General features: G+C 44.2%; 2 protein-coding genes across 6 annotated transcripts; one reads left to right on the top strand and one right to left on the bottom strand.

Moving 5' to 3' along the window:
• The first annotated feature begins 3,688 nt into the window (after window positions 1-3,688).
• On the top strand, window positions 3,689-5,986 carry LOC125357060 (ral guanine nucleotide dissociation stimulator-like). The gene is made up of 3 exons (XM_048353712.1): window positions 3,689-3,942; window positions 4,484-4,531; window positions 4,948-5,986. Exons 1-3 carry the CDS (start codon window positions 3,812-3,814, stop codon window positions 5,207-5,209), a joined length of 441 nt encoding a protein of 146 aa, XP_048209669.1. The 5' UTR covers window positions 3,689-3,811; the 3' UTR covers window positions 5,210-5,986.
• A 956-nt stretch (window positions 5,987-6,942) lies between these two features.
• Zbtb24 (zinc finger and BTB domain containing 24) lies at window positions 6,943-20,483 on the bottom strand. 5 transcript variants are annotated; one of them, XM_048353708.1, is made up of 7 exons: window positions 20,360-20,483; window positions 18,786-19,763; window positions 14,791-14,958; window positions 14,199-14,282; window positions 13,271-13,354; window positions 8,689-8,770; window positions 6,943-7,818 (listed from the first exon to the last, which is right to left on the bottom strand). In XM_048353708.1, exons 2-7 carry the CDS (start codon window positions 19,732-19,734, stop codon window positions 7,098-7,100), a joined length of 2,088 nt encoding a protein of 695 aa, XP_048209665.1. In that variant the 5' UTR covers window positions 19,735-19,763; window positions 20,360-20,483; the 3' UTR covers window positions 6,943-7,097. The 5 variants fall into 5 exon arrangements, 3 of the variants coding, with proteins under 3 accessions (XP_048209665.1, XP_048209667.1, XP_048209666.1); XR_007212055.1 differs by lacking the exons at window positions 6,943-7,818; window positions 8,689-8,770 and having other exon boundaries at window positions 14,199-14,277; XM_048353710.1 differs by lacking the exons at window positions 6,943-7,818; window positions 8,689-8,770 and having other exon boundaries at window positions 13,273-13,434.
• Window positions 20,484-22,234: the final 1,751 nt, after the last annotated feature.

Raw genomic sequence — 22,234 nt, 5'->3', positions numbered from 1 at the left:
GTTTCATTGCTCTTACTGCAGAGGTAGACTCTTATAAGGAAGTAAAACCTGATTCACAAGCAGCCATATAGTCTGGATGTCTTAGCATGCGCCTGTAGTACCAGTTATTTAGGAGGCTGAGGCAGGAGGGCCACTTAAGCCCAAAGCTCAAGACCAGCCTGGGCAAGACATGAGACAAATGCTTCAAAAAATATTAGTCCTGTAATTCCAGCTACTTAGGAATCCGAGAGCTGAGACTCGAGGCTCAACAACGTCCCAGGCAGGAAAGTTCATAGATATAACCAAAGAATATAATCACTTAGCATGTGCAAGGCCATAGACGTATATTTGTATATGTGGCCTTGTATATGCTAAGTATCTTTTTGACCACTGAGATATAGGCACAGCCCAACCCCATAGCACTTCTTAAGTATGCGACATGCTGAGTGAATTGCTTTTCAAGTACAAAGGGAGGGTAAAGAACAGAAATTTTGACATGAAGAAATTTGGTCCCATGTACTTCATCAAAATAAACATCATCAGAGATAAAAGAAAAAGCTGATAGTAATCAAAGCTTGGCCACATCATCAGCATACCTAAATTAGTTTGTGGTATTTCCTTCTCCCAAACCACAGCTCCAGGTAGTCATGAGAAAGCCACCAGCAAATCTCTTCACATAGGTATTTCAATGTAATAAGAATCCAGGGAACTCTGAGAAACTCTCACAGCCAAAGAACATAAGACAAAGGGATATGGTATCCTAAATACTGAAGGCAATGGATATTGAGTAAAAGTAAGCAAATCCGAATAAAGTGTGGATAATGAGGGTAATCTTAAAATTTGTTCATTAATAGTGACAAATCTGTCAGACATAATAAGAGAATAATAAGGGAAGCTACTTCAGGTATAAAGAAATCTTGTTTTCTTCACAAATATCCTGTGAAACCCAAACTGTTGAATAAAAAGATTCCTAGCTGGCTGCTGGTGGCTCGTGCCTGTAATCTTAGCTACTAAGGAGGCTGAGATCTGATGATCATGGTTCAAAGCCAGCCCTGGAACAAAAGTCCATGAGACTCTTACCTCTAATTAACCATCAGAAAACCAGAAATGGTGCTGTGGCTCCAAGTGGTAGAGTGCTAGCCTTGAGCTGAAGAGCTCAGTGACAGCACCCAGGCCCTGAGTTCAAGCCCTACAACTGACCAAAAGTAAAAAATAAGATAAAAAGATGCTTATGGCAGGCACTGGTGGCTCTGCCTGTAATCCTAGCTACTCAGGAGGCTGAGATCTGAGGACTGAGATTTGAAGACAGACCAGGCATAAAGGTCCATGAATCTCTTATCTCCAAATAAGCACCAAAAAGTCAGAAGTGTAGTTGTGGCTTGATTGTTAAAGTGCTACCCTTGAGCAAAAGAGCTCAGCAACAATACCCAGTCCCTGAGTTCAAGCCCTAAGGCTTGCACCAAGAAAAAAATAATCCTTTTTGCAAAGACTCTATCAAGCTTTTTATTAGGTGGATTGTTAGGCACATTGTTCATGTTCTCTGAAGATATCACCACAATACCAAGGATCCCCACTAATGTCATTATAATTGTGAATTTTCTCTGCCATTTCCTTAATGTATTCATTTTCTAACTCCATTTATGCGTTTGATACATTTGTAGGTTATCCTGGTCTTCAGACTTAGATAAACGTGTCTAAATCAATCCATAACTTGAGTAGTCACGAGAAATCTCCACACATCTCCCTGCTGTGCATTATCCTACAAAAGTGGTAATCAAGATTATAAATATACAAAGGCTGAAAATTCATATCTGATTGGTAATAACTGATGTTGCCAGGAAGACTTTTTGATAAAGATCGGGGGGGGGGGAGGGGAAGATCACAGGAGATTCACAATTCTTAGTCATTTTATTCTCACCCTGTTACCAAAGAACTGTTAACTTGTTTAGAAGTAAAAATTAACTAAATTGTGATGAAATCTCATTTATGTCACTCAAGATAGAGACATTTATCTTGCTAGAAAACTGTGTTGGTGTCTTTGATGATATGCATAAGAAGTCACTATGTCAAAAGAACTAAATGAAGCTAGTGGTCACATGTCAGCAAGAAACACAGTTTCTTCATCCAAAGTTCTTCACGTAGTGTACTATATATTTTCACATCATAAAATTAAGTTGAAAAAGCTATTCTCATATTAGGGATATATATTATGTCAAACCCAGTAAACTCATTGTGTGATATTGAATTAAATCATATGATCATGTAAACATAGGTAAAAAGTCAACTTTAACTTGGCATTGATTCATTTTGGACACATGTCAAAGTATGTGTTTGTATCAGTCCACAAGTCTGACTTGAGTATTGTGTGTTTTCAATCACTTCCTTTGCTTTTCCTATCTTTAAGTTACAATTGACACCAGCTAATGGGCTTCAGCTAAGTATCTTTTCTCTCAGAGTAATTTGCTTCTGTCCTTTAAGAATTGTTTTTCTGGGGCTGGGGATATGGCCTAGTGGCAAGAGTGCCTGCCTCATATACATGAGGCCCTGGGTTTGATTCTCCAGCACCACATATACAGAAAATGGCCAGAAGTGGCACTGTGGCTCAAGTGGCAGAGTGCTAGCCTTGAGCAAAAAGAAGCCAGGGACAGTGCTCAGGCCCCTGAGTCCAAGCCCCAGGACTGGCCAAAAAAAAAAAAAAATAATTGTTTTTCTAACATGTTCCTGCTTTGGCCAGGTGACTTGGCCCTTGTCCGTTCCATTTTAGTTACATTCTTTTCCTTGCTGCACTGTAATAAAGACATCCTGCTAGAAGCCCCTTGGGTTTTAGTTTCATCTTCTTAATTAAACCACATCCTTTGACAGATTGTGAGCCTGAGCTCAGCCATGTTCAGGGCAGAGGCGGAGCCTGCTGGGTGAGGGATAAAAGGAGAAGGGGGCTACCTGCTCTGCCCTTCTGCAGAAGTAAACGTGGCCTTGCCGACTTTCTTTCCAATTGCTCTCCTTGTTCCTCCATGGCATCCCAACATCTGGAGCCATTTCCAACAACAGATCAAACTGGTGTTTAGGGATACAGGCACCTAATAATACTCTGGGGGCACATATTAAAGACCATGAAAGAGGTGGGGTGACAAGGGGACCCTGACACTCAAATGGTAAGAAATCAGGGCTGTCTCCCTTTAACTGAAACCCTGCCTCTAGCCAGTGCTGACAGGATGATGAGAATGGACGAGGAATGCGCGCACCATCCGTGCACTTGGTGATGGGGGAGTGGGGACTTTGGGGGAGGTCTTGTGTGAGGAAGGGGCTCAGGTCAGGGGAACAGGGGAAGTGACCCTACTTCTTTAAGGATGGGGCAAACTGCATGGAATCCTGGTAGCCAGGCAACAACATTCCAGAGTCAACAGCAGCCAGCTCACGTGGAGAGAAACCTTGAAGGTAGAAGGATGTCCTCCTGTTGTATCCCCAGATCCCGAGACTCAGGCCTCAGGAAACCCTGGTGTGGCTGCCTTGTCCGAGCCTGGCATCGCTGGGTCAGTGCCCACCCCCGGCTCCAGCGCCTCAGGCCATTTCCCAATGCAAATCTGAATGAAACACATGGGAGTCCAGAGCAAGTATATTCAGTCCAGGTAACTTATCTGCCACCCCAGCCAACACTAGAACCTCCAGAGTTTGTAGGTTTCCTTGTGAATGTTAATAGTGATTCCGAGGAGTCAGTCTGAAGTGTGCTACCATTTCCATCTTTGAATTACTTCTCCTTGTCCCACTTCAGCATGAAAATGAGTCCACCCGAACCCAGGAAAGGCCCCGTAGGGTGAGTTCTGTGGAGCCCGACATGTTGGAGAAGATGGTAAGCCTCCTGATACCGCTCCACCAGAAGGAGGATCCCTTCTTCGTCCCTGCCTTCCTGTTTACTTACAGAAGGTTTACAACAACAGGGCAAGTGTTGGAACTTCTGTTTCAAAGGTGAGTGCCTTCTCTCCACACCAAGGGGATGGTGCCACCCTCCTGGCCAAGTAGAGAAAATGCACTACAGTTCCTTTCAATGGGATCATCTCAATCAAAAGTGGGATGAGACCAGGAAGTGCCGTCCCGAGCTTATTCCCACAGCGTGGGCTGCCCAGGAGCAAGGGTTTCTTGTAGGGGATATTCTACTTCCCTTGAAACAGGACTCTGCATACGGTGTCATTTATGTGAAGTCCTAGGGTACCCCATTGGCCATCAGTACACATGGTTGTCAAACCAATCTAAGAGGCCACTGAACTGTAGGCAGAGAAAGGGTCACAGAGTAGGTGGCCCAAGGGCCCTTTGTCTACTGAGCTGTAGGGAAGGATCATGTTGGACTCCCTTGCTACACAAACCTATGAAACATTTATTTCAGAGAATTGTGCAGGTAAATCTCCCCACATTAACATTCCCAAACTAGATTTGGCTGGCCCACATAGATAACCTGGTAGATGAGAAAAATGGGACATTAAAGAGATGACTTCCTCCTCTCTTCTGGTAGGTATGCATATTTCCAACCCGACTGTGAGGAGGATGAACAAGTAAAGAAGTGAGTGGAATGTGAGACAAAGGAAAGGGTTCTCCTTGAAGAGTGGGATAAGTAGCAGAGCTAAGTATAATGAAAGGTGGGAAACTCCAGCTAGCTCATCCCTTGTGAGACTTCCTCTGAAGGCTTGGAAACACAGCTGTGGGTGGGGTCCTGGTCTCCTAGAGAGCAGAGGAGGCTGGGAGCTCAAAGACCCAGGGGGAAACAATCCTATATGATCTGGTCCTAACAAGGCTAAGCAGCATCCACAAACAGGTCGCACCGGGGAGCCGTAGAGCCTTCTCCTCGAGTGGGTCTCCTCCCTTTTCCCGACATGCAAGCCTGTGCACGCGGTGGGCAGCCTCTGCATGGGAGGGAGCCTCCCCGGCAAGGGGCTTGTGGAGGGGCTTTTGCTCTGCTTCCTGTCCACCTGCACACAGCGCCATGTGTTCCATGCTCGCCATGTGGCTGGACAAGTACCCCGAGGATTTCTGCCAGACCAACAATCTGTCCAACCTGAATAAACTGATGGCCTATGTGCTACTCAACATGCCCTCCTCAGAACTGGCGGTCCGTGTCCACCACCTCCTCTCCGAGCTGGAGGAGCAGGGGACCAAGGAGGCAGACAAAAAGAGAGAGGAGTCCTTAGGTAGGTGCCTGAGAACGTGTGAGGCGGGATGGAAACTGGGTCCCATGGGATGAGAATCCCAGGCTGGTGACTGGCCAGTAACCACCAGGAACCCTCAGTCTGGGAAGACGTCCTGCCGTGGTTCTTCTATGTCAGATGTTATCTACTTTCTGTTGGAGACTCTCAGATATAGGCACTTACTATGAATGAACACCTTCACTCTGGAAGGTTCAGTCCCACCTCAACATCTACAGCTCTTCAATTAACAGTGCATCTATTTCCATCCTCAGATCTGGGGCTGCACACAGCACCTGCTCCTGAGACCAAGGCAGATGACGCATCTGTGATGGCGGCAGATGTGGTCCTGGAATCAGCTGCTCCACCAGCTGCAGATCTAGTGCCTTCACGAGATTCTGAGCCTCATGTAGGGACCGTGCAGTATATGTCATCTGTATAAGGACCACAACCCCATGTGCCTCCTGGGGGTTGGTTCTAGCACTCACCTCAGGTCAAACCCCACAGACTGTCCTCAGTGACAATACTGCGGCAGACTGAACATCTTCCTACAAACCATATCATGGTGACTCCCATCTTCCTGGCGCGACATCAGTCATGCAAAAATCACCTGTGCCAACCTTTCTCACCCATTCCCGTGACAGGACCCAGGTGTGGCCCTCAGTTCCTCCAAGCCCAAGGCGCCCCTGCACTCCCAAAGTATTTAGACTTGAATTTCCACAATCTGCCTTTAAAACACATATATAAATGCAGGTTTTGTAGGAAAGTTGAATTCAGAACTTATATAAAAGTAATTTTTGGCTCTCCTGTTGAATAAATCTTGAGTTATAAATACAGTTGATATGAGTTTGAATCTGCTTTATGAATGACCTGATTAGCTCCTGCTTATAATAAAGATTAAGGGCCAAGAGGCATTCTTTTAAGGGAGTGGAAGCTTTGGTTTTTAAAAAAAATTTTTTATTTTCTTTCATTTTCCCCAGCACACATAGACAATTTGTTTTGCTTTTTGTTTTTTGGCCAGTACAGGGCCTTGAACTCAGGGCCTGAGCACTGTCCCTGGCTTCTTTTTGCTCAAGGCTAGCACTCTACCACTTGAGCCACAGCGCCACTTCTGGCTGTTTTCTATATATGTGGTGCTGAGGAATCAACCGCTTCATGTGTTCGAACGAGGCAAGCACTCTTGCCACTAGGCCAAATTCCCAGCCCCGGGAGTGGAAGTTTTTTTTTTTTTTTTTTTTTTTTGGCCAGTCCTGGGCCTTGGACTCAGGGCCTGAGCACTGTCCCTGGCTTCTTCCCGCTCAAGGCTAGCACTCTGCCACTTGAGCCACAGCGCCGCTTCTGGCCGTTTTCTGTATATGTGGTGCTGGGGAATCGAACCTAGGGCCTCGTGTATCCGAGGCAGGCACTCTTGCCACTAGGCTATATCCCCAGCCCGGGAGTGGAAGTTTTAAAAGGACGTTTGTCATAGCCCTAACCTGCCTTGGATGGGCAATTGCATTGCCTAAGAAAAAAGTGAAATCAACCACAGTATCTAACTCAACCTAGATGTCTCCTTTGTTCTAAAAACATACCTTAAAAGGTCAATAGACTATAAATTATGGCTGTGAATATTCGATAAATATAAGTCCAAATCAATGTCTTCAAATAAAAAATTACCCCCATCTTAAGAAATGTAGAAAATGACAATGAAAACCATTCATTAGTATTGAAATGGTAAATCCAACCCTACAGGCAAGACATTTCTCTCTCTCCACACATATGCACCACACATGCACATGCATGTGCATGTGCACACACACACACATACACATGCACATATACACATACAAATCACTGCCCCAAAGAAGCACATTATAAATATGTCCATTACATCTTCATAAGGATCAGAGAGTCTGACTTCTAGCTGGCTTGGAAGGACCGAGCACAGCAGTCAGCCATGTTCCCACGTCAGCTCTGTTCCTGGACAAGTGGTGTGGGCTGGGTCACATGGTGAGTGGGGAGTGGGCCAGGCTCCTGGGCCAGCTGTAGGTGCTGAGCAGGATCTGCAGCACTTGCTGCGAGGCGGAGCTCCTCTGTTTGCTCTTGGTGGGCGTGCAGATGCTCCAAGGTTTCTTTGGACAGTGTAATCACATGCACTGGCTCTGTCTGTGAGGGCTCCATCTGGCTCTCCATCATACCGAGGCTCTGAATGTGCTCTGTTTGTTCCTGCTGAGCTGAAAGAATTAAACTCTGCAGTTGCTCTGGCTGCTGTGTGAGCAGAGTGAGATTGGCAGCCTGGTCTGCGGTCATGTTCTGGGAACTCTCCGCAGCCACGATGCTGATTCCCTGGCTAGGACCAGGCATGAAATTGATGTTATGTACAGAATCGGTTACGAGAAGCTGAATCTCCTGTTCTCCCGAGGCAGAGAGCTGATAGGGTTGTAGCTGAAGAAGATTCCTGACCTCTTCAGCATTACCGCTGCCAGGAATACTGCTGGCATCCGATGCCTGCTTCTCCTTGCTGTGGATTTTCAAGTGAGCCTTTAAGTTGTCTGGACGAGCAAACTGTAAGCTACACTCAGGGCAGGAGAAAGGCTTTTTGCCTGTGTGTAGGATGCAGTGTCTCCTCTTGGCACTGGAATCAGAGAAGGACTTGCCACATATGTTGCAGGAGTATGGCTTTTCTCCTCTACAAGAAAACATACATTTTAGTTTAAAAACAAATTTGTATCACTTTATTTATGGAAGAGTAAGGAAAAGTGAGCTGAGTCATAAGTCACGAGTTCTCCGACTAACTCAAGGATTTGGAGCAAGTCACACTTCCATGCACTTGTCTCTAATGTTAAAAGAGTTTTTAAAAAGAGTTAAAAAAAAAAAACCCAAAAAGGTGGTGGGCAGGGTTGGCTACATGTGATGATAATTTGAGTCTACAGTATGTGTATCAGGTAAGAAAGCAAATATTTACATAGACACCACAAATAGTTCTTTTGTGTTTTGGTTCTTTGTTTTTAAGACTCTAATGACCAAGTAGGTGTATATGTTTAACAGCAACATAAAAAAGTTAATCAGTTCCTGATTATTTGTGAAGCTATTAGACACATCTATGTCCAACTTGGGGTTTTTGTGAAATTTGCTTTTCAGAAAATAACATTAAATAAATATTAATTTTTTCTTTTATTGAGACACACTACATTACAATGTAGCCAAGGCTGGTTTCAAGCTCCTGCTTTTCTTGCTTCAGCCAGCCACTTAGCTCCAGGGAATATTAATTTAATGGTTTTTTAAAATTGAGGATTTAGGCTTTAGACTTGTTCTCAACCCAAAGCAAAATTCAGTAACAAAATCAACAATGTCAATTTTTCCTGGTCAGAAGCAGCACTACTGATTTTGCCTAATGAGAAATTCCATTATTGAAAAGATAAAATAATAAACTATATAGAATATTCTTCCAGAGTCACAATTTGGGGAAAAGATTTTACATTAGTAGCCTAAGTCACCCCCATGGACCCCCAGAGCTGAATGAAGTCTCTACATGAGGGAAGGATTTGCAAAACTTTACCGATGAATTCTGATATGGGTCTGAAGAGAGCTCTTTGCTGTAAAAGATTTGCCACAGATTTCACAAGTAAATGGCTTCTCACCTGAAAAAAAAAAAAAAGAGAAAACCTTTAGAAATACACCAACATTTAAGAAAACACAAAAACAAACCACAACAACCTCCCTCTCCCAAACTAATACCTAGACTACTATACTGTTTCACAACAGGAAAAGAGAGCAAAGACAAGCCCTGGAGGAACCACCCAAGCATAAGCAAGCAGAAACCCTGCTCCTCTGCAGTGCTGAGAGCACCAGGATACAGGAAGCAGGGTGGTTCTGTCGCTTGCCACTGATACAAGGAAGAAGTGTTTACACAGAAGGAACACAAAGACCTAACTGTATTTACTCCTGCATTTTCTGCCCTTGGGTATTACAGTGATATCCACACACATTTGGCTTAGAGCCTGGTTAGCTGGCCCGTTTGACTTTCGAAAGGACTTGGGTGCACAAGGGTGACTTATGTATTACTCACATACCTTCCACCTATATTGAAAACGTGACCACTTCTCATCTACACCCTCCTACCTGCAGTCTTCTAAAAGGCTACTTGCTTCCTGACATTCCTGGTCACTTCGGCAGCCAGAGTGAGATGAGCCAGTTACATAACTTCTCTGTAAAAGTTCTGAGCATCCCCATTCCAAGACAGAGCCCTTGAACTGTAAGGGGTCACAGACCTGTACTGTCCCCCTCCCATGCCCTCTCTTAGCTGCAAGATGAATGTCCTGAGTTCACCTCAGCATGGCTCAAGCCACTCCTTCCAGGCTGTGCTCACTGGCAGTGAGGGAGCAGCAAGGTTGTTTTCTTACCTCCAATCCCAGCACTCCCTGGTCCTCTCCTCCTACTTAGCTTTTCTACAATGTTATCACCATCTCATAGACTGTATGTGGGATTTATTACCTACCATTCCTTCCTTATGTACAGTAACTTTTGGGTTTATCTACACCTCAGTGCCCAGACCCTCTAGTCTGGTAGAGCTCCAGGAACCCTTTCTGAAGGAATTTCTCAGGATCAGATTAAGGCTCACAAGAAATAAAGTGACTACTCAGACTGGCTCATTAACATTAACACGTGCTGACTCAGTGTTAAATTTGTACACTACACATGTGTCAGCCTGTTTGTGTTTGTTTATCTAGAAACAAAATTAAGTGATTCTAATTAAGTGATTCTAATGGAGATGAGGAAAGTCTGAGTTAAAAAAATAAGGGAGAGATGAAGAGAGGGAGAGAGAAGAAGGAAGAGGAGAGAAAGGGAAGGAGAGAGAGGAAGAGGGGGGAGAGTGAGGAAGGGGAGAAGGGAGTGAGCGAGACAGAGACAGGCAGACAGAGAGAAACATCAAAATCCTGCTTAGCTAGCAACAGTAAGAGGCAAGTACAACGTGCCAAATTCCACCCAAGCAGAGATGGACAACTGTATGTTGACAACTTGAATGAATCTGAATCTTCACATCGTGAGTTCCAAAGGTTCATAGTCTTTACCCCAAAGGTCAAGAGCCAGTTGTTTGCTTCCTAAATCTGAGCTGGGGATTACTCTGATTGTAGTTGATTTACCACTGAATCGGCGCTTGTTGAAGCAGTCTGAGCAGTCACATTGTTTCTTGAGAGCCTTAGTCTACTGCTGAAAAACTCATCCTTTGAGCAAGGATTTTTGAAGCTCTGTACCGGGCCGGATTCCAGGCCCTGAAGTACTAGGAGCAGAGAAACCTACGTCATTATACGTAAGAAAGGCGCAGTAGGTAATAAAGACAACATACAATATATGAGATGACGAAAGCATTATGGAAAAACCACGGTTCCCAATTCAAAGGCTGAGTACTCTGGGTTTGACTGTTATAGGGAGTGGTATATTGAAGAATGATCAGATTCTAGATATATTGGAAAGTTCTGGGTTGGAAAGACATATAACAATGTTAATTTTATCATTCAATTCAACTGGCTTATACTTAGGAAAAGTTGGTGAATGTTCTGTTTAAGGACAACTGTTAAAATAATGAGTCTACCCAGAAGCAACACCCTGCAGCGACAGCTCTGTGAGGGAGGTCGCAGAAAGGAAGACTTTTCCCAGCCGAGGTGAATCTGGGTATTTCCGTCTACTTTGTGTTGGTATAACAGAATGCTTGAGAATAGATGATTTATATTTTTAAATTTCTGAGTCTGGAAGAATGGGAAGTTCAAGGTAAGGCATCTGCATCTAGAGAGGACTTTCTTGCTGTGTCATTTCCTGGCAAATGGTAGAAAAGTGCATAGGAGAGACAAGGGGAGGGGGCTAAACCAATCTTTTTTGTCAGGAATCCACTTTGGTGCTAATGGAATTTCTCAATTGAGGAGGGTTTACCTCTTAACACATTGTTGTATCAGTTACTCAGTTTCTAACACATGAATGGGGGACACATGTTAGCTCTTTGTTGCCTTCAATTCTGCTACATTTATTCAGTTTGGAAACATTGAGATCCCATTAACAAAGGCCAGAGCTAAGAAACAGAAAGAAACAAAATAGATGATGACTGCTTCAAAAGAGGTTGCAGTCTATTTAGGAAGAAAACACAGGGCTGTTTGCCTAAACAGTGAGCTGAGTGGTGTCAACCATACTGAGTGCACACAGGATAGAAGAAGTGTGCAGAGGCCTCTGCACACTTGGATTGGAGAGGCCTGGGGGGGACTCATGTAAACAGCATGTCTGAAACATCTGTGTTGCAAATGGACACATGGTATGGACTAGGAGGGATGAGGATTCACTGTGAGGGCCCAGGTTAGAGCTCACAGATAAGCCAAGCCAGAGAGAGCTGTAAATTCCATGCAAAGGACTCATGGAGCCTCTGGGATTTGTTTTTCTTGTTCTTGTTCTGTTTTTCTTAGAAGGATGACTACATGCTAACTGTACAATAAAATAAGCTTGTTAGTGACGACAGGGTGGGGTGGAGGCAGAAATTGCTGGAGCAGGTTAAATACAAGGTGCTAATGATTGGACAAGGAGGTAGCACAGACGAAAGGGAATGACAAAAAGTGAGATGACAGGGCCTAAGTGGTAGTAGAACCAGAAGGAAGTTTGTTATAGGAAGAAGAGACAACAGTAATTAAAGGTGAGGGCACAGAGGCAAGACAGAACAGAGCAAACAAGGAATGAGAAATGGAAGCCAGCACTATTTTCTTTCTAGAGTCTCTGCCTTACACCCTCTCAATTAGCTGCAACTAATGCAACTCTCTCCACTGACCTTGCCTGCCTACCCAAAGAATTGGTATTTTCTAGGAACTGAGCAATGATACTTTAAAGAAAGAAGACAAAATGGATAAATTAAATTTCATAAAACCTATTAATGATAATATCTATACAAAGACTATAGACCATCTTTATTCAATGAAATAATTTCCTGACTTTAAGAGAAACTATTACAGCTTAAGTATCCATTGCTTGAAATACCTGGGACCAAAAGTGTCTCTGATTTTTTTCAGATTTAGATTATTTGCATATACATTGAGATATCTAAGGGATGTGATCCACGCCCATGGAGAAAAAAATCCACACATTTTAGTGACAAAATAAACCCCATACACTTTGAATATGATCTATCACATGAGGTTTGGGTATGGAATATTCTACTATGGACTCTTAACAGCATTCAAAGTTTGGTACTTTGGGACAATTAGGATTTTGGACTAGAGATATTCAACCTGCATTAAAAAAAAATAAGTCCAAAGCACCATAAAGCACTTTGATATACAATTTAAATAGGCAGAAGAATCATTAAATAATTAACCTACAGTGAAAAGCTTTTTTTCAGAAAATCTAACAGGCTTGTTTTTAACAAAAGGTACATAAAATTCATAGTTTTATTTTAATCATCTGAAGTGACAAGATCTGCCATGTCCAAATCATCCCTGTCTCCTGTTCACCCCTGGAGCTTACACTCCTGGAAGGACTTATGGTTAGAATTTAAGTGCTGGCTACAGGGGACAGCACAAGGAATTCTAAGTATCTATGCTATGTTTGTGTCTGCTTCTTCAACTTGCCTTGATTGCCTTTGATGCTGAAGTAAGTGAGACAGAATTAAGACTGGCTCAAACTAGTCTGTGAAATGAGATAAACCTTCACGTATCAATAGTTTTTTACCAAGTGATCTGTTCTGATAATGTACAAAGAGATGTGAGGTACTCACAGAATAATGCTGACAGTATTCTCTGCCTTGGCTTTTTCAAATGTGCACTTTCAGAACTCTCACTTTTTTTTTTTTTTTTGCCAGTCCTGGGCCTTGGACTCAGGGCCTGAGCACTGTCCCTGGCTTCTTTTTGCTCAAGGCTAGCACTCTGCCACTTGAGCCGCAGCGCCACTTCTGGCCATTTTCTGTATATGTGGTGCTGGGGAATCGAACCAAGGGCTTCATGTATACGAGGCGAGTGCTCTTGCCACTAGGCCATATCCCCAGCCCCTCTCACTAACTTTTTAATGAACATTGCGTAATACAGGTTGAGAAGAGGACATGGGAACTTTATTTTTCACTCTGTGGAAAATACCAAATGTACTAAGGAGAATAATAGGGTGATGTGTATTACCTGTGTGTGTTCGTAGATGTTTCTTTAGCTGAGACACATCCATGAATTTGCGATGGCAGTGGTTGCATTCCGGTAATGAGTGGCCTTGTCGCAATAATAAAAAAAGTGTCAGTGTATATATGCTCTCCCTGCATTTCTTCAGTGATTTGTGTTAAAGCACTTCCCTGAAAAATAATCACTTTAAATATGGTACTTTAACAACACATTAAAAAAATTAATTTGGTTACAGTTAACATTTCTTTAGGTTTCCTGAGAGCTGGGGGCCCCCTAATCCTAATGAATGGAATCTTTATGCCTCCAAGCACGGTGTGACCAGCCAGCGATCTGGACTAATGCTCCCAATTCCCTCCTTCATTTCTTATCAGTTGGAAGGAGAAAACAATAATGGGTAAACCAGGTCAACAAATGTATAAACAGCAACGGGCACTGGTCAGGCACCTTTACCAGCAAATCATCTGACTCACTCTTGGGCATGTGGCACTTTTAAAAGGTTATCAGTTCTGTGGGGCACCCAAACTATGGCCCTAAGGTTAAATTAAAATCACATACTAGTGCAGAGAAACATGACAACTTCTAATTTCGTTTAACTCTTAAGATTCTTTTCCCTAAATAGTTACCTTCTACAACATGACCCTATGGGTTTTGTTTTGTTTTTTGCCAGTCCTGGGGCGTGGACTCAGGGCCTGAGCACTGCCCCTGGCTTCTTTTTGCTCAAGGCTAGCACTCTACCACTTCAGCCACAGTGCCACTTCCCGCTTTTTCTATATATGTGGTGCTGAGGAATAGAACCCAGGGCTTCATGTATACAAGGCGAGTACTTTACCACCAGGCCATATTCCCAGCCCATGACCCTAATGTTTTTAAAAACAATGTATTTGTGTTTCTTCCCCACCAATCCAAATTTTCTTTCCCTTTATTGTTATTCTACCTGTATGAACTCGGTAATGGCTCTTCAGTTGTCTTTTCTGGCTGAAATATTTTCCACACTGGTCACAGGTAAAAGACTTCTGTCCTGCCAAATAAAAAAATAAAACAAACCACATCAAAAACAGTAGAGAACCAGAATGCTAATAAGATAAATAGCACAGTGGGCCCAAACTCTGTCTATAAATGACCTGAGTGCCTTGTTGACACACCTCAAAGTCCTGAGAATCCACTGCAGAACCACAAATAGGCAAAGGTGTGAACAGTAATGCAGAGTGGCAGCGACTGGGTAGAAAAGGAGCAGTCACGTACCCCCAAGAGGAATTTACAGTAAGGTAATTCTAAGCTCTTCTCATTAAGCAAGGCATGTTTGCATGCTGAACTCTCAGCAGCCAGTTAGTAGCAGCCTTCGAGTTGAGGGCGCAGTGCTGTGCAGAGCTTGGAACTGCACTGACTGCACGCTGTACAGTATCGTCTTTCAATGACACTTTGTGGGAAATGATATCAAGCCGAGAAAACACCATTTAGATGCTGAAAATATCCACCCCAGGGAACAGAAATCTAGTGGCAGGTAGGCCTCAGTACAGCCCCGCTACCTGAGTGCAGGCTCATGTGCTCCAGCAGCGAATGCTTGGTGGTCAGCGCCTTGCTGCACACAGTGCAGGTGTAAGGCCGCTCGCCTGTGTGCATCCTGGTGTGGACTTGCAGGGAGTGCTTCTGAGCAAAGCCTTTTCCACACTCGTTACATTTGAAGGGTCGCTCTCCTAGAATCAGAACCCCAGGAGCATGGTGTAAGCAAGAATCTGGATAGCTGTTTCCAGCCAATTAACACACACATTACTAAATGATTAATAAATATCAGAATATTTATGAGTTTCTCCTAAAAAGAATGCATGCAAAGTCCAATGAATAGGACACGTAATGTCAGCAATGAAAGTCTGGAAGATGGTACAGATGAATTCAAAGCCAGCAGTGAGGAGAAATGAGCTACAACATGATTTCTAAGACTGAGTGTCCAAAAAGTTCAGGAACTGTGGCACCTGCAATCTCTGAAAACAAGGTGAGGGAAGGGGAGGGACAGCCTATTTCAAAGGCAGGTAGACCACAGACCCACACCATTTCACAGCCAGGAGATGCTTCTCCCCCAACAGAAGATACAAATTGTTCTCAGAAGAGGGTAAAAAAGAAAAAGGGGGTTTCTGGATTAGGGGCTGCCCAGCACAGCTGAGTGGGACCACCACAGGGCCCCAAGTTCTCCCTGTTAGGTGAAACCCTATCTGCTACTCAGAAACTGGCAGCCAAGCTTAGAACCTCCAGGTTCTAAGAAGAATAGAAACACACAGTCCCTGAAGGTGATGAGAGGAGGGCCAGAGATGTCCAGGGGTTCCAGCCACTACACCGCCAATAAGGCCAGTGTTTCACAGGCTCTCTTCATACTTGCTATTAGTAGCTTTAACTTATTCTTTTTTTTTTTGCCAGTCCCAGGGCTTGAACTCAGGGCCTGGGCACTGTCCCCAAGCCTCTTTTTCCTCAAAGCTAGCACTCTATTACTTGAGCCACAGCTCCACTTCTGGCCTTTTCTGTTTATGTGGTACTGAGGAATCGAACCCAGGGCTTCATGAATGCTAAGTAAGCATCCTATCACTATGTCACATTCCCAGCTCGGTTTAACTTATTCTTATACGTGGTAAATGTAATTATAAAAAAAAAAAACCGCCAGCATTTTAGTAGTAGAGGTAGATATCAAGACAAATAAGAAGCTTTTTAGTAACTTACTCTTTTTTTTTTTTTTTTGGCCAGTCCTGGGCCTTGGACTCAGGGCCTGAGCACTGTCCCTGGCTTCTTCCCGCTCAAGGCTAGCACTCTGCCACCTGAGCCACAGCGCCGCTTCTGGCCGTTTTCTGTATATGTGGTGCTGGGGAATCGAACCTAGGGCCTCGTGTATCCGAGGCAGGCACTCTTGCCACTAGGCTATATCCCCAGCCCCTAGTAACTTACTCTTACACATGATTAACTATGACTTTAAGAAACCATCAGCATTCACTGGGCACTGGTGTCTCACTCCTTTAAGCCTAACTACTCAGGAGGTTGAAATCTGAAAATCATGGTTCAGAGCTAGCCCAGGCAGATCCTCAAGACTCTTAAATAAAAGTTGGCACTGGTGGCATGGCTCCCATGGTAGAGCACCAGCTGTAAGCCTCAGTGAGGGCAGGCAGTTCAAGCCCCAATACCAGAAAACAAAGAAACAAACGAACCAATATTCAAGGAAAGCTCTTAGAAGTAGAAATATGTCGAGATAACCAAGAAAAAGAAAAGCAGTGCATAGAAAATAGACTGCAAGTTGAAGAAAGTGTTAAAAAGTAATTATCAGTATTCTTCTCACAGAATATACCTTATGAAGTAAAAGGAGGATTGGTATTCTAGAAAATTTAGAGAGCATTGCTGGACTTGTTAGTACAGACCTGTAATTCTAGCACTTGGAGACTGAGACAGAATTACCTAAGAAGTTCAAGGCCAGCCTGGATTATACAGAGAGCGTGAGCTAGCCAGAGCAGCACACAAAGACTGTCTCAACTTCCACCCTTCCAAAAAATGTAGAGTACAAAATGAATTCCTCAAAGTAAAAAGTGAGCAGAAATTTCCCAGCAAGTACAGTACACAGTGATAGGAAGATGAGTGAAAAGATAAGAAAGTGAGAGATTGAGTCTGGGAGGCTCAACATCCAAACAGCAGGACCTGGAAAGGGAGAACAGAAAATGGAGAGGAAACCCACTATGAAATAATTCAAGAAACATTTTTTTGGAATGAAGATAGGAGTTTCCAACGCGTATGGCTTATCTGCTATCTACCCAATGAATGAAAAATAGACCCACACTAACGTGAATGCAAAATCTCAGAATCCTGGGATTGCAAAAGGCAAGAGTCTATGTGCTGTTTGTTTCTTAACAGGTGCTGAAGAGCAGTTTAAGTCTTTACGCACATGCCTTTGAAAAAATACAGTGCAAAATACAATATAGGACAAAATCAAATCTATTACAAAAATAACACAGAACAAAAAAGTTCAAAAATAGTTCTTGAGAATCTTGTTCAAAGTACCAGGTTCCAGGTGGTTTGTTTTTTTTTTCTTTTTTAGATATATAAACAGCCCAAGGTGGCCTCAAACTCACAATTTTGCCTCAGCTCCTAAGTGCTAGGCTTATCGGTGGGCACCAGAATTCTAGTTTGCACTATATAAATGTGAAAACTCTGAGGATGTGTTTAAGTAAATTCACTAAACACTATGTTTACAACAGGACACGTGAAAACTGGGAGAGAGGGTGGGCTCCGGTGGCTCATGCCTGTAATCCCAACTACTCTGGAAACCCAGATCTGAGGCTGGCAGTTTGAAGCCAGCCCGGGCAGAACAGTCCCCATGAGACTCTTATCTCCAATTAACTACTCAAAAACCAGAAATGGCGCTGTGGCTCAAGTGGGAGAGTGCTAGCCTTGAGCACAAAGAGGCTCCAGGACAACGCCCAGGCCCTGAGTTCAAGCCCCCCAATCAACAACAAAACTGGGAGATACTAAGGGAAGAGGTGACATTGTCCAAAAAGAAATGTTCTCTTTACGGGATCTATGTAACTCCTCTGTAGATCACCTTTATAATAACAATAAAAAAATTAAAGTTAAATAAATATCAAGATTCCAGACAAATCCCAAAGATTAAAATAGTTCTAGACACTCTACAGGTGATTCTAATGTGTATGCCAAGAAACATAGGATACAGATTTCCATTGTGTCATGGGTCACATGACAGCAAGCTGCTAAATGACAGAAAACATAACCACAAGTCACTTAAATTTACAATTAAACTAAAGGACTTGTAAGTGGTAACTACAACCAGACCCAGAGCAAGGCAAACTTAGTCTAAGAAAAGGCTCAAGGGAGGAGAGGACATCTGAACTGTCCAACATGAGAGCCATCAGCCACACGTGGTTACTTTTCAAAGTTGTATTAACTAAAGAAAAAAAATTAAAAATTCAAATTGGCCACACCAGCCAGAAGTCAAGTGCTCAAACTTCCTTGGTGGCAGTAGCTACTAAGGACACAGCAGAAAATATTTTTATCATCACAAAAGGGTATACTAGCCAGCATTGGTTCAGAGAGATCAAAATGATGACATTATGTATTGCTACAGGGATGATTTATAAAGCCAACCACACAGAGTCAGGCAAAACAATATGATGGTCAAGATAAAGAATATTCATGGACTAGAAAGCAGAGTAAAATGGGCTAGAGCTTGCTAAATGGACAAGGTTAAGCCTTGAACCAACAATTCTAAACAAGAGGGGTTTGGGAATCAAGTTAGTAGTGTTTAAATCCCAGCAGTCATGAAATAGGGGAACTTGAGCAAGTTAAGCTCTTTTCATCTGTACAAAGGAGGCAGTAATATTACCTACCCGGCAGAATTACTGTGAGAATCCAATGCAATAACATGTACAAATGCACAATTACAATGTCCATCATACAGAAGGTGCACAGATAATTAAAAGCTATTACTATGACTCCTTCATTCCCAACATACTGCACTAAGCTTCAAAAGTATAATTACCTGTATGGCTCCTTTGGTGGATTGCTAAAAAGTGATTGTACTTAAAGACTTTACCACAATCTTTACACCTGGCCCCAGGACCGCTGGGGCGCTTTCTCTTTCCACACAGCCTCTTGGCTGGACCCTGGTCATCTTCATCCCCAACAAGTTTATAATCTTTGAGTATGACAGATCTCCGAGTCCTCCGCTTGCTGTACCGACTCTGGCTGTCCTGCCCATCCTGGGTCTTGGGGTCACGGTTCTCATCTTTCTCAGCTAGCACCTCCTCCGCTCTTCCTGGCTCACAGACAGGCTCAGATTCTTCCTTTTCTTTTGCAGGAATCTGCTCATTCAGTACAACACTGTCTCCTTCTTTAGCCACAAAATTTTGTCTGTTTTGAACGGAATTGTTCACTTTTAGCTGTATTTCTTCCTCTGTGACCAGTTCTGATGTCCCCTCCTGCAAACTATTGACCTTCCTTGGTCTTCCCCGTTTCCGCTTTGGAGGCTCATTTTTCTTATTAGAAATAACAACTACTGGAGCACTGTTCAAAGTTGGTGGCTTCGGGGAGCTATGATTATTTTGGAAGTCTGTGTAAGCCTTTACCAAGTCGTATACTTTTAAGAATTGAGCAGTAGCCAAGATTTGCTCTGTACTTTTCTCACTGGCATGGAGATAACCTGTGTAAATAAATTCCAGCAGGAGACTAAAAGTGTCTGCAACCATGCCTTCTAGCATATAAATGGACTGACCAATCTCTCCCTCTTCTGCAAACATCATTGAGAAATATTCACTACTAGCAGCAAGTAAGGCTTTGTGGGCCCGGAAATGCACATTCTCCACGATTAAAGTAATGTCACAAAGAAAGCCTTTCTTCCTCTGATCCTCAAAACTGGCCAGGACAGTGTCACTGTGCGTATCTGAGTGTACAACAAGCTGCCCAGGAGGCTCTGGTGATGTTTCTGCCATTTTTCTTCAGAAGCCACGCAGGCTTCAATCTGAAATAAGAAAAGTAATGTCTAATAAGGAGGAAGTATCGTCTAACAAAGTTAATCCCAGCCGGTAACTGACTTCACATAGCTAACTGAACTTCACCTTTACCACTTTGTAGTTGACTGAGAAACTTGGCCTTGGGTTTTAATTCCAGTCCAGGATGACCCAGTTGGGTGCATTGCCAATATCCGTGGCAACCCCTCACCGAGATCTTTTTCCTCCTCGGCAAATGAAGGGACAGGGTTCATTAACCACGTCAGGAAGTTCTTCCCGCACTAACTTCGAGGAATATCGGAGCGGGGACACTGCCCTTGAACTTGGGTATGCTTGGTTATGCCACCCATAGGAACACGCGGTTAAATGGTGCAGACCGCGGGGCAGCAGCCTGGGGCCTGGCTGAAGAGCAGCGTCGGAGGGCTCGGCCTGGCTCCGGGCCGCGTCCGTGGAGCCCCGAGGGCTGGAATCGCCCGGCCGGGGGAGGACTGCGCAGGGGCGGAGCGCGGGAGCCGCTTCCCCCGGGGGCCCGGAGCCCCGCCGTGGGCAGCGGAGAGGGGCGGCCGCCGGTCCCGAGCCCGCGGGCGGCCGGCACGCGCAGACCTACCTCTCGGGGCTCCCGGTGGGCCCGGGTCGCGCGGCCAACCCCACCCGGCCGGCTGGCGGCGCCCCCACGCCCCGACCCCCGCTCCGCCCCGCAGCCCCAGAGGGTCCGGCAACTTCCGCCCCCAGCGCCACCACAGCCAAAACCGAGCCGGAAGCGCGCCTCACCGAGCCTCCTGCGCCGACGCGGGACCACGTGCCCCCGAGAGGGCGTTCCCTTCCCGCCCTCCGCTAGGGGCGGGGCCTGGGGAGGCGGGGGTGGGCGGAGCTAGCGGGGTGGGTGTGGCTTCTGCGGGGAAGCCGGGAAGCGGGCCGGTGTGGCCCGAAGGTCCCTCAGGGCCTTTCTGGGGAATTGTGTGTCCTGTTAGGCAGCAGCTCGGAGATACCTAAGTCACTCTGTCTCCATCCCCGATGCCAACTTTCGTCATAAGGTCTCGGATGCAGGGTGAGCCGAGAAAGACTCTTCTCCTTCCCTCTCCTTTTCTTATTGTTTTGTGCCTGTCCCAGGGCTTGAATTCAGAGCCTGGGCGCTGTGGTTGAGCTTTGGGGGCTCCACGTGCGCCCCCTTTCTCGATGGTTCATTGGCGGGAAGAGCCTCGTGGACTTTCCTGCCCACGCTGGCTTCGAGCCCCTAGCCCCCTGTCTCAGCCTCTTGAGTAGCTAGGACTGCGGATGTGAGCTGCTGGCCCCAGGCTCCTCCTCTCCATCTCTCAATATTTATCTGTAAGGCTTTGAATGAGTGGGGAATCGGTGAAATCACCTCTACTTCCTCTCCCTTCTCAAAAAAAAAAAAACACTTCCTAAAATTCATCATAGCTTTTGTATTTATATTTTATGTATTTACCACTTTTGTGGCATTCAGCATTGTGCATTTATTTTTTATATTTATCACGATTTTGTAGTTATCATTTTTCTGGGTGTTTATGTTTTTGCCTTTATCTTTTTTTTTGGTGATCGTTATCTTCTTCGTATTTACTTCCCTCCTATTAATATATCAACGCATATGCTAAAGTCTTAAATGCATTGTTATCCAATGAAATCTCTTCATTGCAGTGCTAACCAATAAAATCTCTTCTTCTATGATCATTTTTACCTCGTGTTTTTCACACCTGTCTCCTTCGGATGCCTTAGTCTAAGGAGATGAAGAGAGCAGAGAACTCTGGTACAACACACCAGAGTTTTGAGAGATTTGGTTCTGAGGTGTATCCTCACCTGTAAAATGGAGCCAAGTGATGGAACTGTAGTTGGATAAACAAGATTAACCTTGTAATGAGTTTTGGGAGTACCTGGAATGGTTGTTGAGACTAAAATGAGTACTATTGTTATTATTGGGGCTTTTAGCATCAGTCAACAATAGACAGTTGAGGGTCTCTAAGTTGCCTGGCCTGCAGTGTTGTTGCCTCCAAAACACTGGAGTACTCGAGGACTTTCAAGTACAAATCAGGAGAAAAGATTAGAGTCACTCCTCTGCTTACAATCAGACAGGAATCCAAGTACCCACTGGTTATATTTTAAGCCTATTTTGATCTAAAAGCCTTACTCAAATTCATTCCAACTATTTATTTCAGAATTTTTTCCCTCTCATTGTATAGTCATCATGCATATACAGTGCTTATAATTTTTGTCTCCACTACCAGATTTCCAAGAGGTCATCTATACTGTCCATGATTTGGAAACTGGAGGTGTAATTACCAGCCCAACCCTTAAGTTTTTACTAATATGTATTAAAACTATCCAGAATCACACATACACCTGTCATCTTCTATTGTTTCTAGATTTTTCAGATTTGTGAGGGGTCTAAGTGGAATTGGGGGCACTCTGCCATGTCCTAGGACTTAGATAGCCTGTTCTGTTGTTATAGCATTGCAGTGAAACCTCC

This window comes from Perognathus longimembris, chromosome 9 (assembly GCF_023159225.1).
Source record: "Perognathus longimembris pacificus isolate PPM17 chromosome 9, ASM2315922v1, whole genome shotgun sequence".
Classification (NCBI taxonomy): domain Eukaryota; kingdom Metazoa; phylum Chordata; class Mammalia; order Rodentia; family Heteromyidae; genus Perognathus; species Perognathus longimembris.
This window is presented reverse-complemented; position numbering and strand designations above follow the sequence as displayed.